We start from the raw sequence: 18,319 nt of genomic DNA on the forward strand, positions 1-18,319 counted from the left end.
TCTTTGTGCCTGGGTGTGTTTCATGGGCCTCAGAGGTATCCATAGTCCTCGCAGGCAACCTGCCTGCAGTGAACTGGGAGGCGCATTCCATGAAGAACCTAAAGAAATTGTATCTTGAAGTAGGATCAAAACCCTGTGCCATTGTCCTTGGCTTCTCATCAGTCCTCATTGTTCGCCATGATCAGAGAGTCCGGTTTTATCCCATGCTTTTTCAGTCACAGTCCAGCTGGCCTTGGTGAGATCCCAATAGATCAGCCCCACTGTCTCAGTGGGTGGGTGCACCCCTCGTGGTCCTGACATCCTTGCTCGTGTTCTCCCTCCATCTGCTCCTCATTGGGACCTTGGGAGCTCAGTCCAGTGCTCCAGTGTGGGTCTCTGTCTCTATCTCCATCCATCACCAGATGAAGGTTCTATGGTGACATGGAAGATATTCGTCATTATTGCTATAGGATAGGGTCATTTCAGGTTCCCTATCCTCAGCTTCCCAAGGGACTAACTGGGAACATTGCCTTGGGTTCCGGCTTGGTGGGAGCCTAGCCAGTTTGGATGTTCACCTTCCTAGACATGGACGGAGGGGGGAGGACCTTGGACTTTCCACAGGGCAGGGAACCCTGACTGCTCTTTGGATTGGAGAGGGAGGGGGAGAGGAGTGGGGGGAGGGGGAAAGGAGTGGGGGGAGGGGGAGAAGGATGGGAGGAGGGGGAGGGAAATGGGAGGCTGGGAGGAGGCGGAAACTTTTTTTTTCCTTTTCTCAATTAAATAAAAAAAAAAAAAAGAAAGAAATTGTATCTTGTGTTGGTTGTAAGTTCACCCAGCCCTGCTGGGACATCCTATCCTCCTCCGCTCCTGCTTTGAAGGAGATACACTGAACTTTGGGTACCTGTGTGCTACATTAATGATTCTAAACTCATTAGTGAATGGAGAAAACAATTGAACCATCATCTAGGTAAGAACTTCTTAACTTTTACTTGTGACCCATTTTTCCCTGAGAAAACTTATGTATCTTTCAGAAAATAGTCTGTAAGATTCAAGTCAAGCATAGTAAATTCTTAAAAATTTTTAAAAATAATTCTTTAGTATTCATGTAATTTTATAATTGATTAAAAATGAAAACTGATTTGCATAGTAATGAGAGAGATGCCTTCTTTGTTGCCACATAAAGAATTAAATCTTGGCCAGGTAGTTGACCCTTTAGAACATGGAGCATCTTCAAGGTTTTCAGGGCAGGTCAGGGCTTTGGCTCTGGCCTCGGGGTTGAGTACGCTGCTTCACATAAACATGTAGCTCAAGTCTAGTTAGACCCTTCTATACGTTGTTGGAAATTATGTCTGAATCACAAGCCAAAATTATTTAATGATTTTTTTAAATGAAACTCAAATCAGTGATTCAAACACCAATTTCTAAAATCAAATATCCTACACTGTCCAATTCAAGGATCTGCCAGTTGGATGTGTCGAGGGATGGCAGCAGGAATGTGTTAAAAGTCTGTTTTTCTCAGCTAAGGTATTAGTTTCCACTAAGAACTTTCTAGCTTGGGTGTGCACTTACAACGCTGGTTCTTCACATAATCTTGAGTGTGAGGTGTGCAGTGTTCCTTGGTGTAAGGGCGTATGTGGTGCAGTGCAAAGTGCAAATGCTGTTTGTTCGGAACCAAGGCTGCAGTGAAATTATATGATCCATGTCCAAGTGTTTCCAGAAACACATCAGATTCATTCATTCCCCTTAAGGTTTGGAAATAAATTTTGGCCACCACATGTTTCAAATTTAAAAAAAAGGAAAAGAAAGGAAACATGACTGCTCCTAGGTAGGAGGAGGTTTATTGTAGATATGTAGGTGAACATAGCCAGAGTCAGGGATCTGTGGGAGAGTACAGAGTAGACATGGGCAGCCTGAGCTGGGCCGTGTGAGGGGAGAGAGGGGGACCAGGTGCAGCAGCCAGGAGGTCCAAGGGTACAAAGATAGTGGGTAACCAAAATGATTATATAGGGAAAGGAAACCCAGCCCCCTGGGCTGGAGAAGTTTTGGGTAGAGTGTGGGACATACCAGCCATACCCTGTAATAGGGACTTGGCAACCAGCATCTATCTGCTTTATATGTTAAACAGACACCTCAGCCTTTTGTCCTGGGTTTGAAACCTAACAGTAGTGTTCAGTAACCTTTTCTATTGCAGAAAATTTCACAGCCCTCACATTAAGTAATGGGACCCATATGAGGTTGTAACCCATATGGCTTAAGAAGCTGGGACGTGGATCAGTTTACCTACCTTTCATCTGAAAGTGTGGAGTGTCTCACCTTCCATCCCTTACCTTTGGGAACTTAGTAGGAGGTTGCTCTTTGCATTAGCAGCTTAGTTCCTTTGCAAGCTGCTGATGAGATCTGTCTGACAAAGGAGCTGTGGCTTAAGCTGCTCTGTTTACTTAAGGTAGGCAGATGGGGGCAAAGCAGAGGGAGTGTTTTTGTCTGTCTGATGATCAGGCTGTAGAGCTCTACCGGTGGATTTAATTAATTCTTGCCGTTGTAACTAATCATTACCAGAAACCCCTGTTTCAGGAATAGTCCCAGGGGAGGGTGCTGATCACCAGAGCAACATTCCCTTCTCGGGATCAGAGTTTTATAGCCCTCAGCCCAGTAAAAGGGTGGGAAGGAGGGGCTGTGACCATGTTAGTGGAAGACCACATGACTCATAGTGACTGGGTTTTACAGTGGGTTAGGAAGATAGTGTTAGGGATTGGAGCGATTATCTAGACACATGTTCATGCTTTCTATGTTCATAGTTCTTACTTGTTTCATTTCTACATTACCTTTTTTAAGTTATAGGTTTTAATTGTGGGGCAAATTCTAATAAAGTGAAATCCAAGCCTTCGTTTTATTGGCTTGTTGAAGTGGCTGTTCTCATAGCGGTGAGTCCTTAAGAGATGAAGAAACTCAAAAGGACCACCCAGCAGTTGCTTAGATTTCCCTAAAACACATGCTCAGAGGTAGTTAATATTCTTACAGCAGCAAACTTAATTTGTGGTTAATTAAAAATGTACAAATGTGCATATTTTTAAAAGAATGAATTAGATTCTTGTCATCCCAGAGCTGTTAAGTTTTGAACTGTTGTATCTTTTTATAGGACTTCTTATTTGCAACTATTAACTTATAACTTTAGAAAATAACACATGGCATGTACTGCTTATTTTCACTTAGATCAAGGATGCTTACTGTGTTACCACATTTGGTGAAAAGTAACTGCAGATGTAGCTTAATGGTGCTTGCTTCTTGCACCCAGTATCCTGGACTATCATAGGTGCATATGGACTGTTACTTAGCCATTACATTCTAACGAGCACAGTAAAAGCTCAGGGTTTTTAAAAAAAATTTTTTTCTTAGTAGGAATAGTGCTACAATGAACATCACCACACCAGTGGTCTCTGAGTTAACATCTGCAGTTTCTGGAAATGTTTTTGACTGTCGTACCAGAGTAAAGGGTGCTGCTGTCATCTCATAGGAAGAGGCCACAGCTGCTTCTAGAGCCACAGAAAGAATGACCTTGACCTTGAGTGTTGGGGGTGAGAAGTACCACCTCAGCCCACCTATTAAATTGTTAGGGCAAAAATGCTGACGAGCCCGTGCAGTGGTTCAGCAGTGGACATGCTAGCTGTCTGAGCCTAGAACCTGAGTTTGATCCTGAGAGAACCATAAACATTTGGATGCAACTGTAAGCCCCAGCACTCCTCCGGAAAGCTGCAGGCCAGCCAGACTGGAGTACAAAGCATGGCAGAGACAAGAGGGACCTTGCCTCAAAAAAGTGGAAGGAGGGAACCAGCTCCTCTAATCTCTGTACAGCATTTTGGCATATGTGTGCCCATACTCATAAACATCACAACAGCAATAATTTTTTTCTAAGATTTATTTATTTATTATGTATATAGTGTTCTGTCTGTCTGTATGCATGCTAGCCAGAAGAGGGCACCAGATCTCATTACAGATGGCTGTGAGCTACCATGTGGTTGCTGGGAATTGAACGCAGGACCTCTGGAAGAGCAGTCAGAACCTCTGAGCCATCTCTCCAGCCTCCCAGCAATAATTTTTTAATTAATCAGCATTTTACCTTCAAATGGTCCTGCCAGTTTGCCACCAAAAATGTGGATCAGCCTTATATCCCTTCACTTCACCAATATTTAATTTTATGCATCTTAAAATATTTACAGGCCAGGGGACCAGAGAGATGGCTCAGCAGTTAGAGCTCTGGCTGTTCTTCCAGAGGTCCTGAAATCCATTCCCAGCTACCACTTGGTGGCTCACAAACATCTGTCATGCCATCTGGCGCCCTCTTTTGGCATGCAAGCATACATGCAGACAGAACACTATATACACAATAAATAAATAAATCTTTAAAAAGCCATTTGCAGGTCCAGAACAAAAAAACCATAGTATATTAATTGGCTGGGCTAAACATCAGTCGAATTCAATGGTGGCTTGTTTGTTGTTGCTGTTTTTGTTTGTTTTGGTTTTCCAAGAGTGGGTTTCTTTTGGGTAGCCCTGGCTGTCCTATCCTGACTCACTCTGTAGACCAGGCTGGCTTCTGCCTTGAAAGTGCATGCGCCACCACTGCCTGGGTTTTTTTCTTTTTTTTTTTTTTTCTTTTCTTTTTTGCCAATTGGTCATCTCTTTAGTTCTATTCCCGTCACTATTTGTTGCTGACTTTCTCTATCAATGAGACAGAACTTTGTAAACAAAAAATTGTATGAGCAAAACCTGCCATAGGGCAAGTGGTGAACATTCTGGGTCTGACTATGGCACCAACTTGGCTGTGGGATCCCGGCTCTGGCTGTCTTGATAGCACAGCTCTTTGTATCTCAGGCACGTAACGATTGCTCTGAGCTTTAACACAAACAGCTTAGAAGAATGAAAAGATGTCTATGTTTGGATTGAGAAGAGAAAGCACCTGGAATTGGAATTTGTGGGCTGAGGCTATAGCCCAGTGCTTGCTTAGTGTATTAGTTGTGTATGTCTCGTTGTTGCTGCAACCAAAACAGGTGGAAGAAGGGAAGGCTTAGGTTGGCTCACTGTTCTAGGGAAGACAGCCCATTATAGTGGTGACAGTGGCTGGAGCAGGAGGCGGCTGGTCACATAGCAGCCACAGTCAGGAAGCAGAGAGGGATGGAAGCTCCTGTGTTGCACTTGCTAGGTAGGATCCCAAGTCCGTGAAATTGCACCACCCGTTTAGAATGTGCTTCCCCAATCTATAAACTCTCAGACATGTTTGGAGATTTGGCTCTATGGTGATTATAAATCCCCTCAGTATGACAGTCAAGATCGCCCATTATAAAAAAAAAAAAAAAACATATCCCAGGTTTGCATGAGCTAGGCATGGAGGTGAATGTCTGTGGTATTGGCGCTCTGAAGGCAGAGGCAGGAGAACCAGAAGTCAAGGGCCTTTCCCACTTTGTAGCAAATTTAAGGCCAGTCAAGATATGGAACCCTTGCTCTGTTGGCAGCTGATCACAAGTTTTCTTTTAATAAAGTGAATCTGCTTGTTCCACCGGAAGTCCTGGGGCTTGTAGCTGGTAACTGAAGACCCCTTGTGGTGAGTATGCACTGACTGGCCTGTCCTCTTCCCTTTGTGCCTGCCATCAGAATTGATGTCCATCGGAAGGAAAATGCGGGGGCTGCCGAGAAGCCCATTACTATCCTCTCTACTCCCGAAGGTGCCTCTGCAGCTTGTAAGTCGATTCTGGAGATCATGCATAAGGAAGCGCAAGACACCAAACTGTGAGTAACGAGGACTAGCCTGCCAAATTGTAGATCGCTGACACTTTCTTGGGGATTAATGCTATCCTGACGAGCTAGTATTTGCCACTGTTGACGCAGTGTGAAACACTAAGTCTTCATACTTAAACCAGTTTCATTCATAGTTGGATATGGAACAAGCAGCAGTAATGGGAAGGAAAATGTAACTAGAAGGTAGCCTGGGGGGGACACAGCCAACCGAGGGCCAAGAAGTAATTTGGGATTTACCTTAGACTTTTACTAGCGGGCCTTGGGCGTTTTGTTTCTGTCTACACCCAGCCCCTCCATGTACAACAGGGCATGGAGTGTGAAAGCCCCTAATTCTGTTCTCAGGGCAACTGGAGATTGATGTGGGTGTTGAAGGTTGGAACTCTGAGCGTCTGTACTGTCAGAAATTAGGTTGGCTTCCGTGCCAACCGATGCACTGAACACAGCCCAGAGCAAGGCTCAAGGAGGTGCCCTAGGACCACATTGCCTCTATGTACTCTGTAAATATGTCAATATGTTTCAGTGATAGGTGTCTTATATGGGTACAGTAGTTTTTTAGTATAGACAAAGTAAAGGGAAAGTCCCCATCATGGAGCCCCCAGTGACGTTAGAAAAGCATGTGTACGTCAGATTCTGAAGGGGCACAGGGCCCTGAGCGTGGTCCCTAGGCCTGTGTCAGCTGGGCATCCTGGGGGTTCTCTGACCAGCCAGTCTAGCACATCAGCGCCCCAGGCTGTCACAGGAGACTGGAGAGTGATAGAGACAGATACTTGACACTTGTACTTCTGGTCAGCATGTGTGCACGCAGGAGCGGATGTACCTCCATGTATATGTAGAGACTCACACGCAGCCTAAACAGAGAGAGAGAGAGAGCAAACAAGGCCCAGGATGCAGAGTGGAGGCTCCATGTCTGCTGATCGTCTCTTCAGTTGTGACCTCTGTTGGGTTTTTAGTGCTTATTTTTCTCCAGGTGTGTGTTTCAGAGTTATCCTAGGATTGTACTGTTTTGATTTGTACATTGCGTTCTGCTCTAAGATTATCCATCATGAGTGTAGACATCCCTTGATGTGAATAGAAGATGAAGCCTTATGTAAATATCTACTGTTGTTTACCTACTGACCTGCATGAGTTGCTGGAAACGGGGCAGCATGGCCTTTCTCAGTAGTTAGGGAGCGAATGTTTAACAAGAAGAGTGTCTTTTTGTCCAAGAGGAGTTACTTTCCCTGACTTATGACAACATTTTTCTACTTACAGCACAGAGGAGATCCCTCTGAAGATATTAGCTCACAATAACTTTGTAGGCCGTCTTATTGGTAAAGAAGGAAGAAACCTTAAAAAAATTGAACAAGACACAGACACTAAAATCACAATATCTCCGTAAGTGCTATCTTGTTTGTGAATTAGGGGGCTTTCAGACCCTGTTTTAAAGCTGTGTATCTGGTACACGGTTCCCTGCTTACCATTGTTCCGCTCTGCTGTTGGGCCGAGAGCGAGCCTGTTCTCAGCCTGCCCTGCTTCTAACATCTTGAAGTGTTGCTTGTTCTCGAAGAGGTGGCAAGGCACGCTTAACCCTTGACATTCATATTTTCTAGCCAGAGTCTTCATGGTATTGTTTGACATTTATTTCCCACTGTGTTACGAATTATCCCACTATTTGCCAGCTTAAGACAATAATCAACCTGTATTGCATGGCTTGTTTTTGTTTTCTTTTTTTAAATTTTATTTTTATTGAGCTCTACATTTTTCTCTGCTCCCCTTCTTGCCTATCCTCTCCCAAGGTTCCCATGCTCCCAATTTACTCAGGAGATCTTGCCTTTTTCTACTTCCCATGTAGATTAGAACTATGCATGTCTCTTTTAGGGTCTTCATTGTTGTCTCGGTTCTCTGGGATTGTGGTTTGTAGGCTGGTTTTCTTTGTTTTATGTTTAAAAACCACCTATGAGTGAGTACATGTGATAATTGTGTTTCTGGGTCTGGGTTACCTCACTTAAAGTAATGTTTTCTAGCTTCATCCATTTGCTTGCAAATTTCAACATGTCATTTTTTTTCTGCTGTGTAGTACTCCATTGTATAAATGTACCACATTTCCTTATCCATTCTTCAGTCAAAGGGCATTTAAGTTGTTTCCAGGTTCTGGCTATGACAAACTATGCTGCTGTGAACATAGTTGAGCACATGTCCTTGTGGCACGATTGAGCATCCTTTGGATATATACCCAAAAGTGGGATTACTGGGTCTTGAGGAAGGTTGTTTCCTAATTTTCTGAGAAATCGCCACACTGACATCCAAAGGGGCTGTACCAGTTTGCACTCCCACCAACAATTGCATGGCTTGTTTGTATGGGTTAGGATCCACAAACAGCTCAGGACTGGGACCTGTCTACAGCCTGCTCTTGAATATCCATAGAGGACTTCCCTCTCCCAGAGGGAGTGAACCAAGAAAAGAAAGGTGCTGGAAGCTATAATGTCTTTTATGATAAAATCTCAGAATTCACACGCTAACTGTTCCTATGTGGGCTGCACAAGTCAGCCCTATTCTATGTGTGTACGGACTTCGGATTTCTTTACAATGTAATCTTAGAGGTGGCCTATCACACCAGGGGTACAGGCCTGTTGTGATAAGAGAAAGGATTCCTTTTTCTAGGGTGACAATTCTAGGTTTCTATCATAGGACCCCAGAAGTGGCTGGTGAGCTGAAAATGAATGATAAAATTACAATATGAAGTGCTTGAGAGTGGAGGTTCAGTATGTTTGTGCTTACATAGTCTAAGGGAATGTCGGCTCCATTATAGGACTCATTTCTTCATTATATGATTTACAGTTTATTCACATATGAGGAAAAGGAATAATATCCCGTCTGTCTGCACAAGGTTCATCTCCACTGTGTTCCTAGCAGTGAAGGTGGATGTTTAACTCTTGACAGTCACGCCCCCCACCTCCTTTGAATCTGCATACATAGCCCTCTTCCTGTGGTGAATGTTGCTTTTCCTCTCAAGGCTGCTGACTACTATAGGCTTAGGTGCACCCAGACAGAATTTTTCATAGCTTTGAAGTGTCAGCAGGACCAGAGCTAAGCAAGGAGTTTCTTAATGTTGTTTGTTTAGGAATATAAATAGGGCCAATGTGGACCATTTAAAAATTTTAGTTGGCCGGACAGCAGTGGTACACACCTTTAATCCCAGCACTTGGGAGGCAGAGAGACAAGCAGATTTACTAGTTAAGGCCATTCTAGTCAGTGTACAGGGTGAGTTCCCGGACAGCCAGGGATATACAGAGAAACCCTATCCTGAAAAACCGTAAATAAATTAATTAATTAAAAGTAAAAAATTTAGTTAAGATGGATTGACTTGTGCTACTCCTTCAGACTTCTTTAAATCTGAAAATGTTGGAGAAAACAAAGTTCTGTCACACAAATGCTAGTTTGCTTTCAGAAGTGTTTTCCTTGCTTGCTTCAGAAAATGCAGTTGCACAAGATAGCTGGCTCTGCTTAGAACTGGCCAGTACAGTAGGAACATCCTGGCAACACTGTCCGCCCCTTCAGTCCTCCAGTTCACTGTCAGAGGGTGAGATGAGGGGTCAAGAAGTAAGTCCTGGGGGCTGGACAGATGGCTCCGTGGTTAAGAGCACCGGCTGTTCTTCCAGAGGTCCCGAGTTCAATTCCCAGCACCCACATGGCAGCTTAGAACTCTGTAACTCCAGTCCCAAGGGATCTGACACACAAATTAAATAAATTTTTAAAAATACCCTAAAAAATGGAGTAAGCAGTGTTTAAAACATGGATGTAATGAAACCGTTTGCCCAGTCATTGTCCCTGAAAGAATGGAAAGAAGCCGTCACAGATCTTGGACTTGGACCGTGATCTGTCACTTTCTCATGATCCAGGCCCTGCCAGCTGGTTTCAGTTGCCATCTGGGGCCAAATGACACTCACCCATCCTCCTCCCGTCATTCTTGTCCTTTCTCCTCTTCCACCCACAGGTTGCAGGAACTGACGCTGTACAACCTGGAGCGCACCATTACAGTCAAAGGCAATGTTGAGACGTGTGCCAAGGCCGAGGAGGAGATCATGAAGAAAATCAGGGAGTCTTACGAAAATGACATTGCTTCCATGAATGTTAGTTCTGGTGGAGAGCTGAAAGACGGCTCCCACTGTGTTGATCTGAATTTTCCCTTCGTAGTGAGAAGTGGTTTAGATGAGTTGTCCGTACCACCCCAAGTACCCTGGGGTAACACAGAAGCCTGGGCATTGGGCTTAGCTGTCTCTGTGATTTCTAACAAATCAGATAGCTTTGGAGCCTTGGCTTCCTGATACATGAGGAATGATTAATAGCTGCCTACCAAAGGGTATTTATTACCTCCTTTCCTGTGTTAATTGAGGGACTGTAGTGCAGGAAGGATGTGCGGATTAGAGACAGGTGAGTTAAGTCTGATTCCCTGCCACCTGTTTGTGAGCGGCAGCTTTCTCCTCTCCATCAGACAGCTGCTGTCTCCTGGTTTACATGCTTCCTGGGATTACAAGTGCCATGCATGTAAAAGGTGCTGTTAGAAACAATCTTAAGAGCCAGACAGTGTGAAGCGAGTCCAGCAATTTGGAGGGCTGACTGCAAGGTCTCGGGCTGTGAGTGTGGCGTCTGTGCTGGAATGCATGCCTAGCATGTCTTAGCTCCTCCTCTGGAGAATCATAGAGCAAAGCAGAAACACAGGTTTGAATTTTTCTGTGTTGCCCATATAAGCCTGGGAGATGGGGAATTTCCTGTGGCAAATGTAGCAAAAGCTATGGAAGCAAATTCCTGCCCCTGTTTAATGGAATGATGCTGACGATGGAACACTTCAAAAGCCCGTCTTTTCAGAAGGTGCTCCTTAAACATGAGGGAAATGATTAAACTTCGGTTGGGCCTGTCTTATGAAACAGTAATGTCAGGTGTGGCTGTGACAGTATTTTTTCTGAGAAGAACCTAGAATGCTGGTCATTTTATCCCACATGGTAGCCTGCTATCTGCACGTGATTGCTGCTTATATGAGCATTTCATAACTGATCTTCACAGGCCCTGATAACAGGATAGGATACACTTCAGTTCAGTCCCAGTCTCCACCTTTTTCAGTTCCTATAAGATTAGGGCTGGAGAGATGGCTTGGTGCTTAGGAGCTCTTGGCTGCTCTTCCAGAAGACCAGGGTTTGATTCCCAGTGCCCACATGGCAGCTCACAGTCATCCTTAATTCCAAGTCTACGGATCTGGCACTCTTCTCTGGCCTGTGTGGGTTCTCCATGCACATGGTGCACAGATGTATAAACAACCAAACATCCACACACATGTATTTAAAGGGGGAACAATTAAGCTGAATCAGCATTCCCCTCCTGGTCCTGCATCCACGTATTTACCTTTCAGCTGATGGAAGAAGGCCCACCACCTGCAGAGTACCATTCTCTCTGAAGTGCTCTGAGCTGCTGCTCTTGGCCTTGAGACTCCTCAGTGCAGGGCATACCAGCTTCAAATATGCCAAGAGGCGTGAACAGCACCTGTAGTTCTATGGAAACACCTATTGTATTCAAAAATTGCTTTCTTAGTGTGGCTCACCCCCTTGATTCTTCTGCTTGAAAATTAAGAGACTTTTTCTTTTCTTTTCTTTTACCATTGCAGCTTCAAGCACATTTAATCCCTGGATTAAATCTGAATGCCTTGGGTCTGTTCCCACCCACTTCAGGGATGCCACCTCCCACCTCAGGGCCCCCTTCAACCATGACTCCTCCCTACCCACAATTTGAGGTAAGCTCTCTGACCCTTGCCATCAGACTATGCCACAATACTGCTACAGTCAGAGCTAAATGGGATAATGTTCATGCCAGACTGTGTGTTGTATGATCTGTCACCTGTGTGGAGCTCTTGTGTGCTTTGTAGCACTTGCCAATAGAAACTTTTAATTTGACCCCAAAATTATAAACATGAGTTGTTTTGATGTTTTGGGGGTTGGTAGAATTGTGCAAATGTGTCGATTTAAATAAAAAGTTTTGGTGGATTTTTGTTTTGTCTTTTGGTTTAGTACTGGGGTTGAGGCTGGTTTTCTTAGAAGAGTAGTTCTCAATGGTCCTGATGCTGAAACCCTTTAATACAGTTCCTCATGTTGGTCCTGATGCTGCGGCCCTGTATTTAATACAGTTGCTCATGTTGGTCCTGATGCTGCAGCCTTTAATACAGTTGCTCATGTTAGTCCTGATGCTGCGGCCTTTAATACAGTTGCTCATGTTGGTCCTGATGCTGCAGCCTTTAATACAGTTGCTCATGTTGGTCCTGATGCTGCGGCCTTTAATACAGTTCCTCATGTTGGTCCTGGTGCTGCGGCCTTTTCATACAGTTTCTCGTGTTGTGATTAAAAGGACCAGTGTTGGTGTAAAACACTCCAAGACCAAGTTCGCAGCACAAAGATTTATTTGCCTGAGAGGGGCAAAGGGCAGAGAATAAGACAAAGACAGGAAAGAAGAGAAAAGGAGCAAGGGGAAAGGAATATTTGCCTCAAGGGACAAAGGACTGTCTCTGGATGGAGAGGAGACAGACCGTAGCCCATAGGCAGTGGCAGTTTATGAAGGGATAAAGGGGAAGCCTTTGTTAGGATGAGTTGGTTTGTTTTGATTGAGCATCCTAATTAGGGCAGCCAAAAGGGGGCTTTTGATTGCTGAACTTTAGTACTTTGATAGCTGAACCTTGGAAATCAGCTTCAGGGGGAAAAAGTGGCAAAATAAGGGAATAGACCTTGGTGGCTAGACCTTGGTGGCTAGCTTTCGGAAGGTAATCAAACACTTTAGCAAGGCAGAGGGAATGGAGAAGGGCAATGCCTGCCAGAGCTGTTTGTCATGCTCGGGCCTGCTAGAGCCCTTCAGTGGTGACAAAATAAATAATTATTTTTATTTGCTACTTTATAACAAATATAAATATCTTAGCGGACTGCTGTAAAAGGGTCATTCCACCTCCAAAGGAGCTGTGAGCTATAGGTAGATAATCGCTGTTTTAGAGTATTGAAGCAGAGAAGTTTTAGGAGACGTCCATGCTGGACACAGTGCACACCTTTAAACCCAGCATTCCTGCTGAAGCAGGAGGTTTGTGAGGTTAAGAGCAATCTGGATTCCACAGCAAGACTTTGTCTCACAAAGAAAATTTTTCTCTCATCTTTACCACCTAGAAGGTAACTGCTTTAGAAGGTCTACATAGGCTGAGGTTGCTTGCCGTTGAGTGTTGCTTTCCTGATCAATGCACCAAGATAGTTTTCCTCACAGTTCTGTGTTCATGGGCAGAACATTGGATAGCTTGTGTTGTACAGAGATCATATAACAAATGCATTTACTTATTGAGATGGTTTTTTTTTAATTTATTTTATGTGCATGAGTATTTTGCTCATATGTATATCTGTGCACATGCGTGCCTGGTACCCATGCATGTCAGAAGAGAGGTGTTAGACCCCCTAGAACTGGAGTTATGAAGGGTTGGGAGCTGCCCTATGGCTGCTGGGAATTGAACTCAGGTCCTCAGGAAGAGAAAATGCTCTTAACCACTGAGCCTTCTCTCCAGCCCTGAGACGGGGACTTGTTTGTCATGTAGCCCTGGCTGACCTCATACTCGCGCTCCTCCCACTCCGCTTCCCCAGGGTTGTGAGCCGTCAGGCTTTTATAGGCCTTACTTTGAAATCTGGGTTTTGAGAACAGCTTTGCAGTCCAGATGTCTGTCCAGGAAAGTAGGGCATCGTCCAGTTTGCAGTCTTTGTATACAGCATTCTGGGGTCGTCCACGATGAATTTATCTCTCCGTTTGGCTCTCTTAAACACATGAAATATGTGAACGGTAACTCTGTGCACACCAGAGATGTTGTTCAAGTGGTACAGGTCAAGGATTGAATTGTGTTACTACCCCGAGTAACCGCACAAGTGAATTGATAATGGCATTCTTCAGGCAACACCAATACTAGACTGCTGATGCTCTACCAGTTCAGAAATAAGAATTTCCTTTCTGTCCTTGAGCATATTAGGCTGATAGGTATTGTGGGCTATCGTCCTCTGGTGTTTGTTTCTGCTTTTACATGAGTAAGCCATGGGGAGCAAGCCAGAAAACAGTATTCCTCCATGACCTCTACTCTGCTTCAGTCCCTGCCTCTAATCTTTGTCTTTGTCTGCAGTTCACCTGCATATGTAGTTGTTTGCACCTAGAAATTATGTAACAAGTCTGAGGACAGCTTTCACCACAGTAATTAAATAAACCCCTGGATGTGGTAGCATGCACCTATATTCTCAGCTACTTGGGAAGCTGAGAGGCAGGATCACCCTGGGAAACCTAGAGAGCTGTATCTCCAAAACAGTGGACAGAATGGCAGCCAAATATCATGTATGCATAAATTCATTACATGGCACCTGAAGATTCAGCTCAGACCCAGGTGCTGTGTGAAGTAGATAGCAGGTTTGTGCCCTGAGAGATGTCTTGGTGAAAGAAGTGTGGGGTTGCCCCAGGTCTAGCCTAGCTCCACAGTGAATTGTGCCACTGAAGGTCGGGTTCTGCACTGCCCTTGGTCTGTTTTCTCAGTGAAAAATCTGAGCCGACCAGGGTGACACTTGTAATCGCAGCCTCCAGTGGCTGGGGCAGGAGGATTGCTGGGAGTTCTAGGTCATCTTGGGCTGCTTGGTGGGACCAGGCAAGCCCTGGCTACAGAATAAGCAAGCCCTCGACTTGAAAGCAGATGTGGGGGTTGGAGACCTTTGTTGGATGAATGATCTCTGAAGACTTTCAGGTCAAATTTTTCTTTTCTCTACAGAATTGTATATTGATACTAGGGTGAAGGGCCTAAGTGCATTTAAATCGGTAATTGTTGTGCTTAGAGTTTTATTTATTTTTTTGTCAACCTGACACAAGCTAGGGTCTTTCTGGAAAGAAAGAACTCAATTGAGAAAATGCTTCTATCAGATTCACCTGTAAGCGAATCTGTGTGGCATTCTCGTGGTTAATGATTGATGAGGTAGGACCCAGCCCACCACGAATGGTGCCCTCCAGCCCCCACAGGCGATTCTGAGTTGTATAAAAAACCAAGCTGAATATGGGATCTTCCTCTTCCTAGTGATTTGTTGGCACCACCAGGTCACAAGGACAAAGGGAGCAGCGGCAGTGCAGGGCTTTGTACGGCCTGTGAATATGGCAGAGGCAGCTTCAGGGAGGCAGCTTGACCTTATTCCAGGTGGAGATGGAAAGGGTGCACTCAGTGACTGGAATATCACCTCATCTGCATTTGGTGGCCTGCGCCTGTCACAAGGCTGGAGCACATGTCTGTTACATGTGACCGCGTAGCCCTGTCCTATATATAGCTAGAGCATCTAATTATGGCCTGTGGCAGCAGAGGGAAGCATTTGCAGAGAACTGTGTCAGAGGTCTGGACTAAGGTAAGTCAGGCATCCAGGCACAGGGACCATCTCCAAATAAGGTCAGGCGGAGAGTAGGAAGCCCGTGCTGGGGGAAGGGCGTCCTCCTGTCTTGTGTTGAGCTCTGAGAGAGCCATCCAGACATGTTGGGCTGCAGCCTTAGTCCAGCAGGGCTCCCCAACAGCTGAGCAAGTCACTGGGAACAAGACAGTAAACACTGTTCCTCCATAGTCTCCACTTCCTGCCTCTAGGTTCCTGCCTTGAGCTCCTGCCCTGACTTCCCTTCGTGATACACTGTGATCAGGATATATAAGCCAAATATGCCTTTTCTTTCTTGTGCTTTTTGGTTATGGTATTTGTTACTGCACTAGAAAGCAAGCTAGGACAGTTGTTTAAATTCTGATGTGTCCAATAGTTTATTATAAATGGACACATTTGTGCTAGGTTTATAGATGATGTATCCCTGATATTTACTTTAAAAAGTGTGCCAATTATACAAAGTAATTGTGCCATATAAGGCCTTATCTAATGGATGGTGCTGTTCTGATTCTGACTCTGCCTTCTTCCTCCCATTCAGTTCTGTCTTCCCCACCTACCTAAGTTCTGCCCTGCTATAGGTCCAAAGCAGTTTCTTTATTCATTAACCAATAAAAGCAACACATAGACAGAAGGAGCTCCCCCACCATTGTCTCTGTAGATCAGCCTCTCCCGTCACAGATGGTGGACTGGTGGACATTCTCATCATCTGTCTCTTACACGTATTCATATCCTTCCGTAGCAAAAAGCCCTAACGTGAACTGTTAGATGATTACTTTTTAATATAGAAATAAGGAGACTGGAGAGGGGGCTCAGCAGTAAAGAGCACTGACTGCTCTTCCGGGGGACCCAAGTTTGGTTTCCAGCTTCACAAGGTGGTTCATATGGATCCATAACCGGTTCCAGGGGAGCGACACCCTCTTTTCTTATCTCCATGGGCACCAGGCATCCATGCAGTGTATATACATACATCTAAGCAAACACTCCTACACATAAGGTAAAGACAGAAATCTCAAGGTCCAAATCAGGAGCAGAAGGAGAGAGAGAGCACGAGCAAGGAACTCAGGACCGCGAGGGGTGCACCCACACACTGAGACAGTGGGGATGTTCTATCGGGAACTCACCAAGGCCAGCTGGCCTGGATCTGAAAAAGCCTGGGATAAAACCGGACTCGCTGAACATAGCGGACAATGAGGACTACTGAGAACTCAAGAACAATGGCAATGGGTTTTTGATCCTACTGCGCGTACTGGCTTTGTGGGAGCCTAGGCAGTTTGGATGCTCACCTTACTAGACCTGGATGGAGGTGGGGGTCCTTGGACTTCCCACAGGGCAGGGAACCCTGATTGCTCTTTGGGCTGACGAGGGAGGGGGACTTGCTTGGGGGAGGGGGAGGGAAATGGGAGGCGGCGGTGGGGAAGAGACAGAACTCTTCAATAAATAAATTAAAAAAAAAGAAAAACTTTAAATCTTCTAAAATTTACAAGTTAGAAGATTGTAACTGTCCTCTGTATTTAATCATTTTTTTCTGATTTAATATTGTGGTTTAAGCATCATATCTGGTTTAACAGACCAATGTTTTAGTTATATGAGATCATATTAACAATCTTCATTCTGAAACCCATTGTAAGTATCTAGAGTACAAGCTCACTAGAACCCAGCCAAAAACACAGCAGCTGAGATGTCTGTGATTGGTCCCTGTGGGAACAAGGGCTTCCTTTGCCTGTCTTAAGCCACATTAAATCTTAAAGGTGGCTTGCACAATTAGTTTTAGGAATGGGAGGCGGAAGATGCTTACTTACTCTGCTAAGCGTGAGCCAAATAAGTGCACAGATGACCACAGGACGAACACCTTTGCTTCTACTGAGGCACTTGCACTCAGTCGGATTAGATGAGGGTTACAGCTCAGAGTTTGGGTACCCAGAAACTGTTCAAGTAAGGCAGCTATTGCTACCGGGTAAGAACTGAGGACACCCAAGGGCCAGGTGCAAGGACAGGCAGAGGAAGCACTTGTTCCCCAGGGACTAAACGTGGATATGTCAGCCGCTCATGTCCTTTGCAGGACGCTGGTGAGCTTTTCCTCTGTGTGCACTGACGAGATGGATGTCTCAGTGGATGCGGACATTTCTACAAGTTGTGGGAGATGCTGCTAAAATGTTAAAGGTGAAAGAGCAGAAGCTGCTGTGGTCTGGCAGATCCGCTTGCTGAGTCAGTTCGTCTGTCGCCAAGAGACGTTTCTGTAGCCAGAGACACTTGAACTTCATCTTTCTGTTGGTACCTGTCCCCTGAGAGTGTCAGGAGTTAGCCGTTGGCCTGAGAAGCAGGAAGGAGGCATATTATTTCCTTTCTATCTTTTCTCTCTAAAATGAAAAAAAACTTTTGTGGGTTACAAATGTGTTCTTAAAATTACCCTTTCAAGCTAGATATGGTGGCACACACCTTTAATCCCAGCACCGGGAAACAGAGGCGGGTGGATCTCTAGAGTTCAAAGCCATTTTAGTCTATGTGTGAGTTTCAAGACAGCCAGAACCACATATAGGCCCTATCTTTAAAGGAAAAAAAGGGCAGAGTTTAAAACATGTGATTTACTTATTTTTCTTAAAATTCCTTTAGGGACTGGACTCACAAGGTAGCTTCATAGGTATTTAGATTTGGAGATAGCCTAACACAGGTAAAGCGAGGCCGTAATACACAGACTCTAGGAAGGGAGTGTAGCTTAGTTTTTGCTTTGATTATTCTCATTGGAGACATATTTTAAAAACATTGGTTTTAGGGGGCTGGAGAGATGACTCAGTGGTTAAGGGTACTCTTCCAGAGGACCCAGGTTCAATTCCCAGGTCATGATTGCCTATGACTCCAGTTCCAGGGTTTCTGACATGATTCTTCTGGCTTTCATGGGCACCAGGCATGCATATGGTCCACAAATATACATACAAGCAAAACACACACACACACACCTAAAATAAAATTGTCAAAAAGGAATGAGAAACCTTGGTTTTATCAGTCATGTTGAAGTCCGCAGGAAATATAAACGAGTTCAGGGTGAGGGTCGTCTCCTTTTGTGTCTTCCTTCTGAGCTGCTTTATGCTCTCCTCTGTCCTGGTCCCTCCTCACTCATCCATTGTGGTCTTCTG

At 44.8% G+C, this 18,319-nt stretch overlaps 1 protein-coding gene across 1 annotated transcript in view; it reads left to right on the top strand.

Annotated features, from left to right (window-relative positions):
• The window catches only part of Igf2bp3 (insulin like growth factor 2 mRNA binding protein 3), a 134,076-nt gene that overhangs the window by 99,016 nt on the left and 16,741 nt on the right, over positions 1 to 18,319 (top strand). Inside the window, exons 7-10 of the mRNA XM_050126580.1 lie at positions 5,623 to 5,757; positions 7,018 to 7,140; positions 9,740 to 9,875; positions 11,402 to 11,527. Of these exons, the coding sequence (XP_049982537.1) occupies positions 5,623 to 5,757; positions 7,018 to 7,140; positions 9,740 to 9,875; positions 11,402 to 11,527 (520 nt within the window). The remainder of the gene's footprint in view (positions 1 to 5,622; positions 5,758 to 7,017; positions 7,141 to 9,739; positions 9,876 to 11,401; positions 11,528 to 18,319) is intronic.

This window comes from Alexandromys fortis, unplaced genomic scaffold (genome assembly GCF_014885135.2).
Source record: "Alexandromys fortis isolate MF-2015 unplaced genomic scaffold, M_Fortis_MF-2015_v1.1 scaffold_245, whole genome shotgun sequence".
NCBI lineage: Eukaryota > Metazoa > Chordata > Mammalia > Rodentia > Cricetidae > Alexandromys > Alexandromys fortis.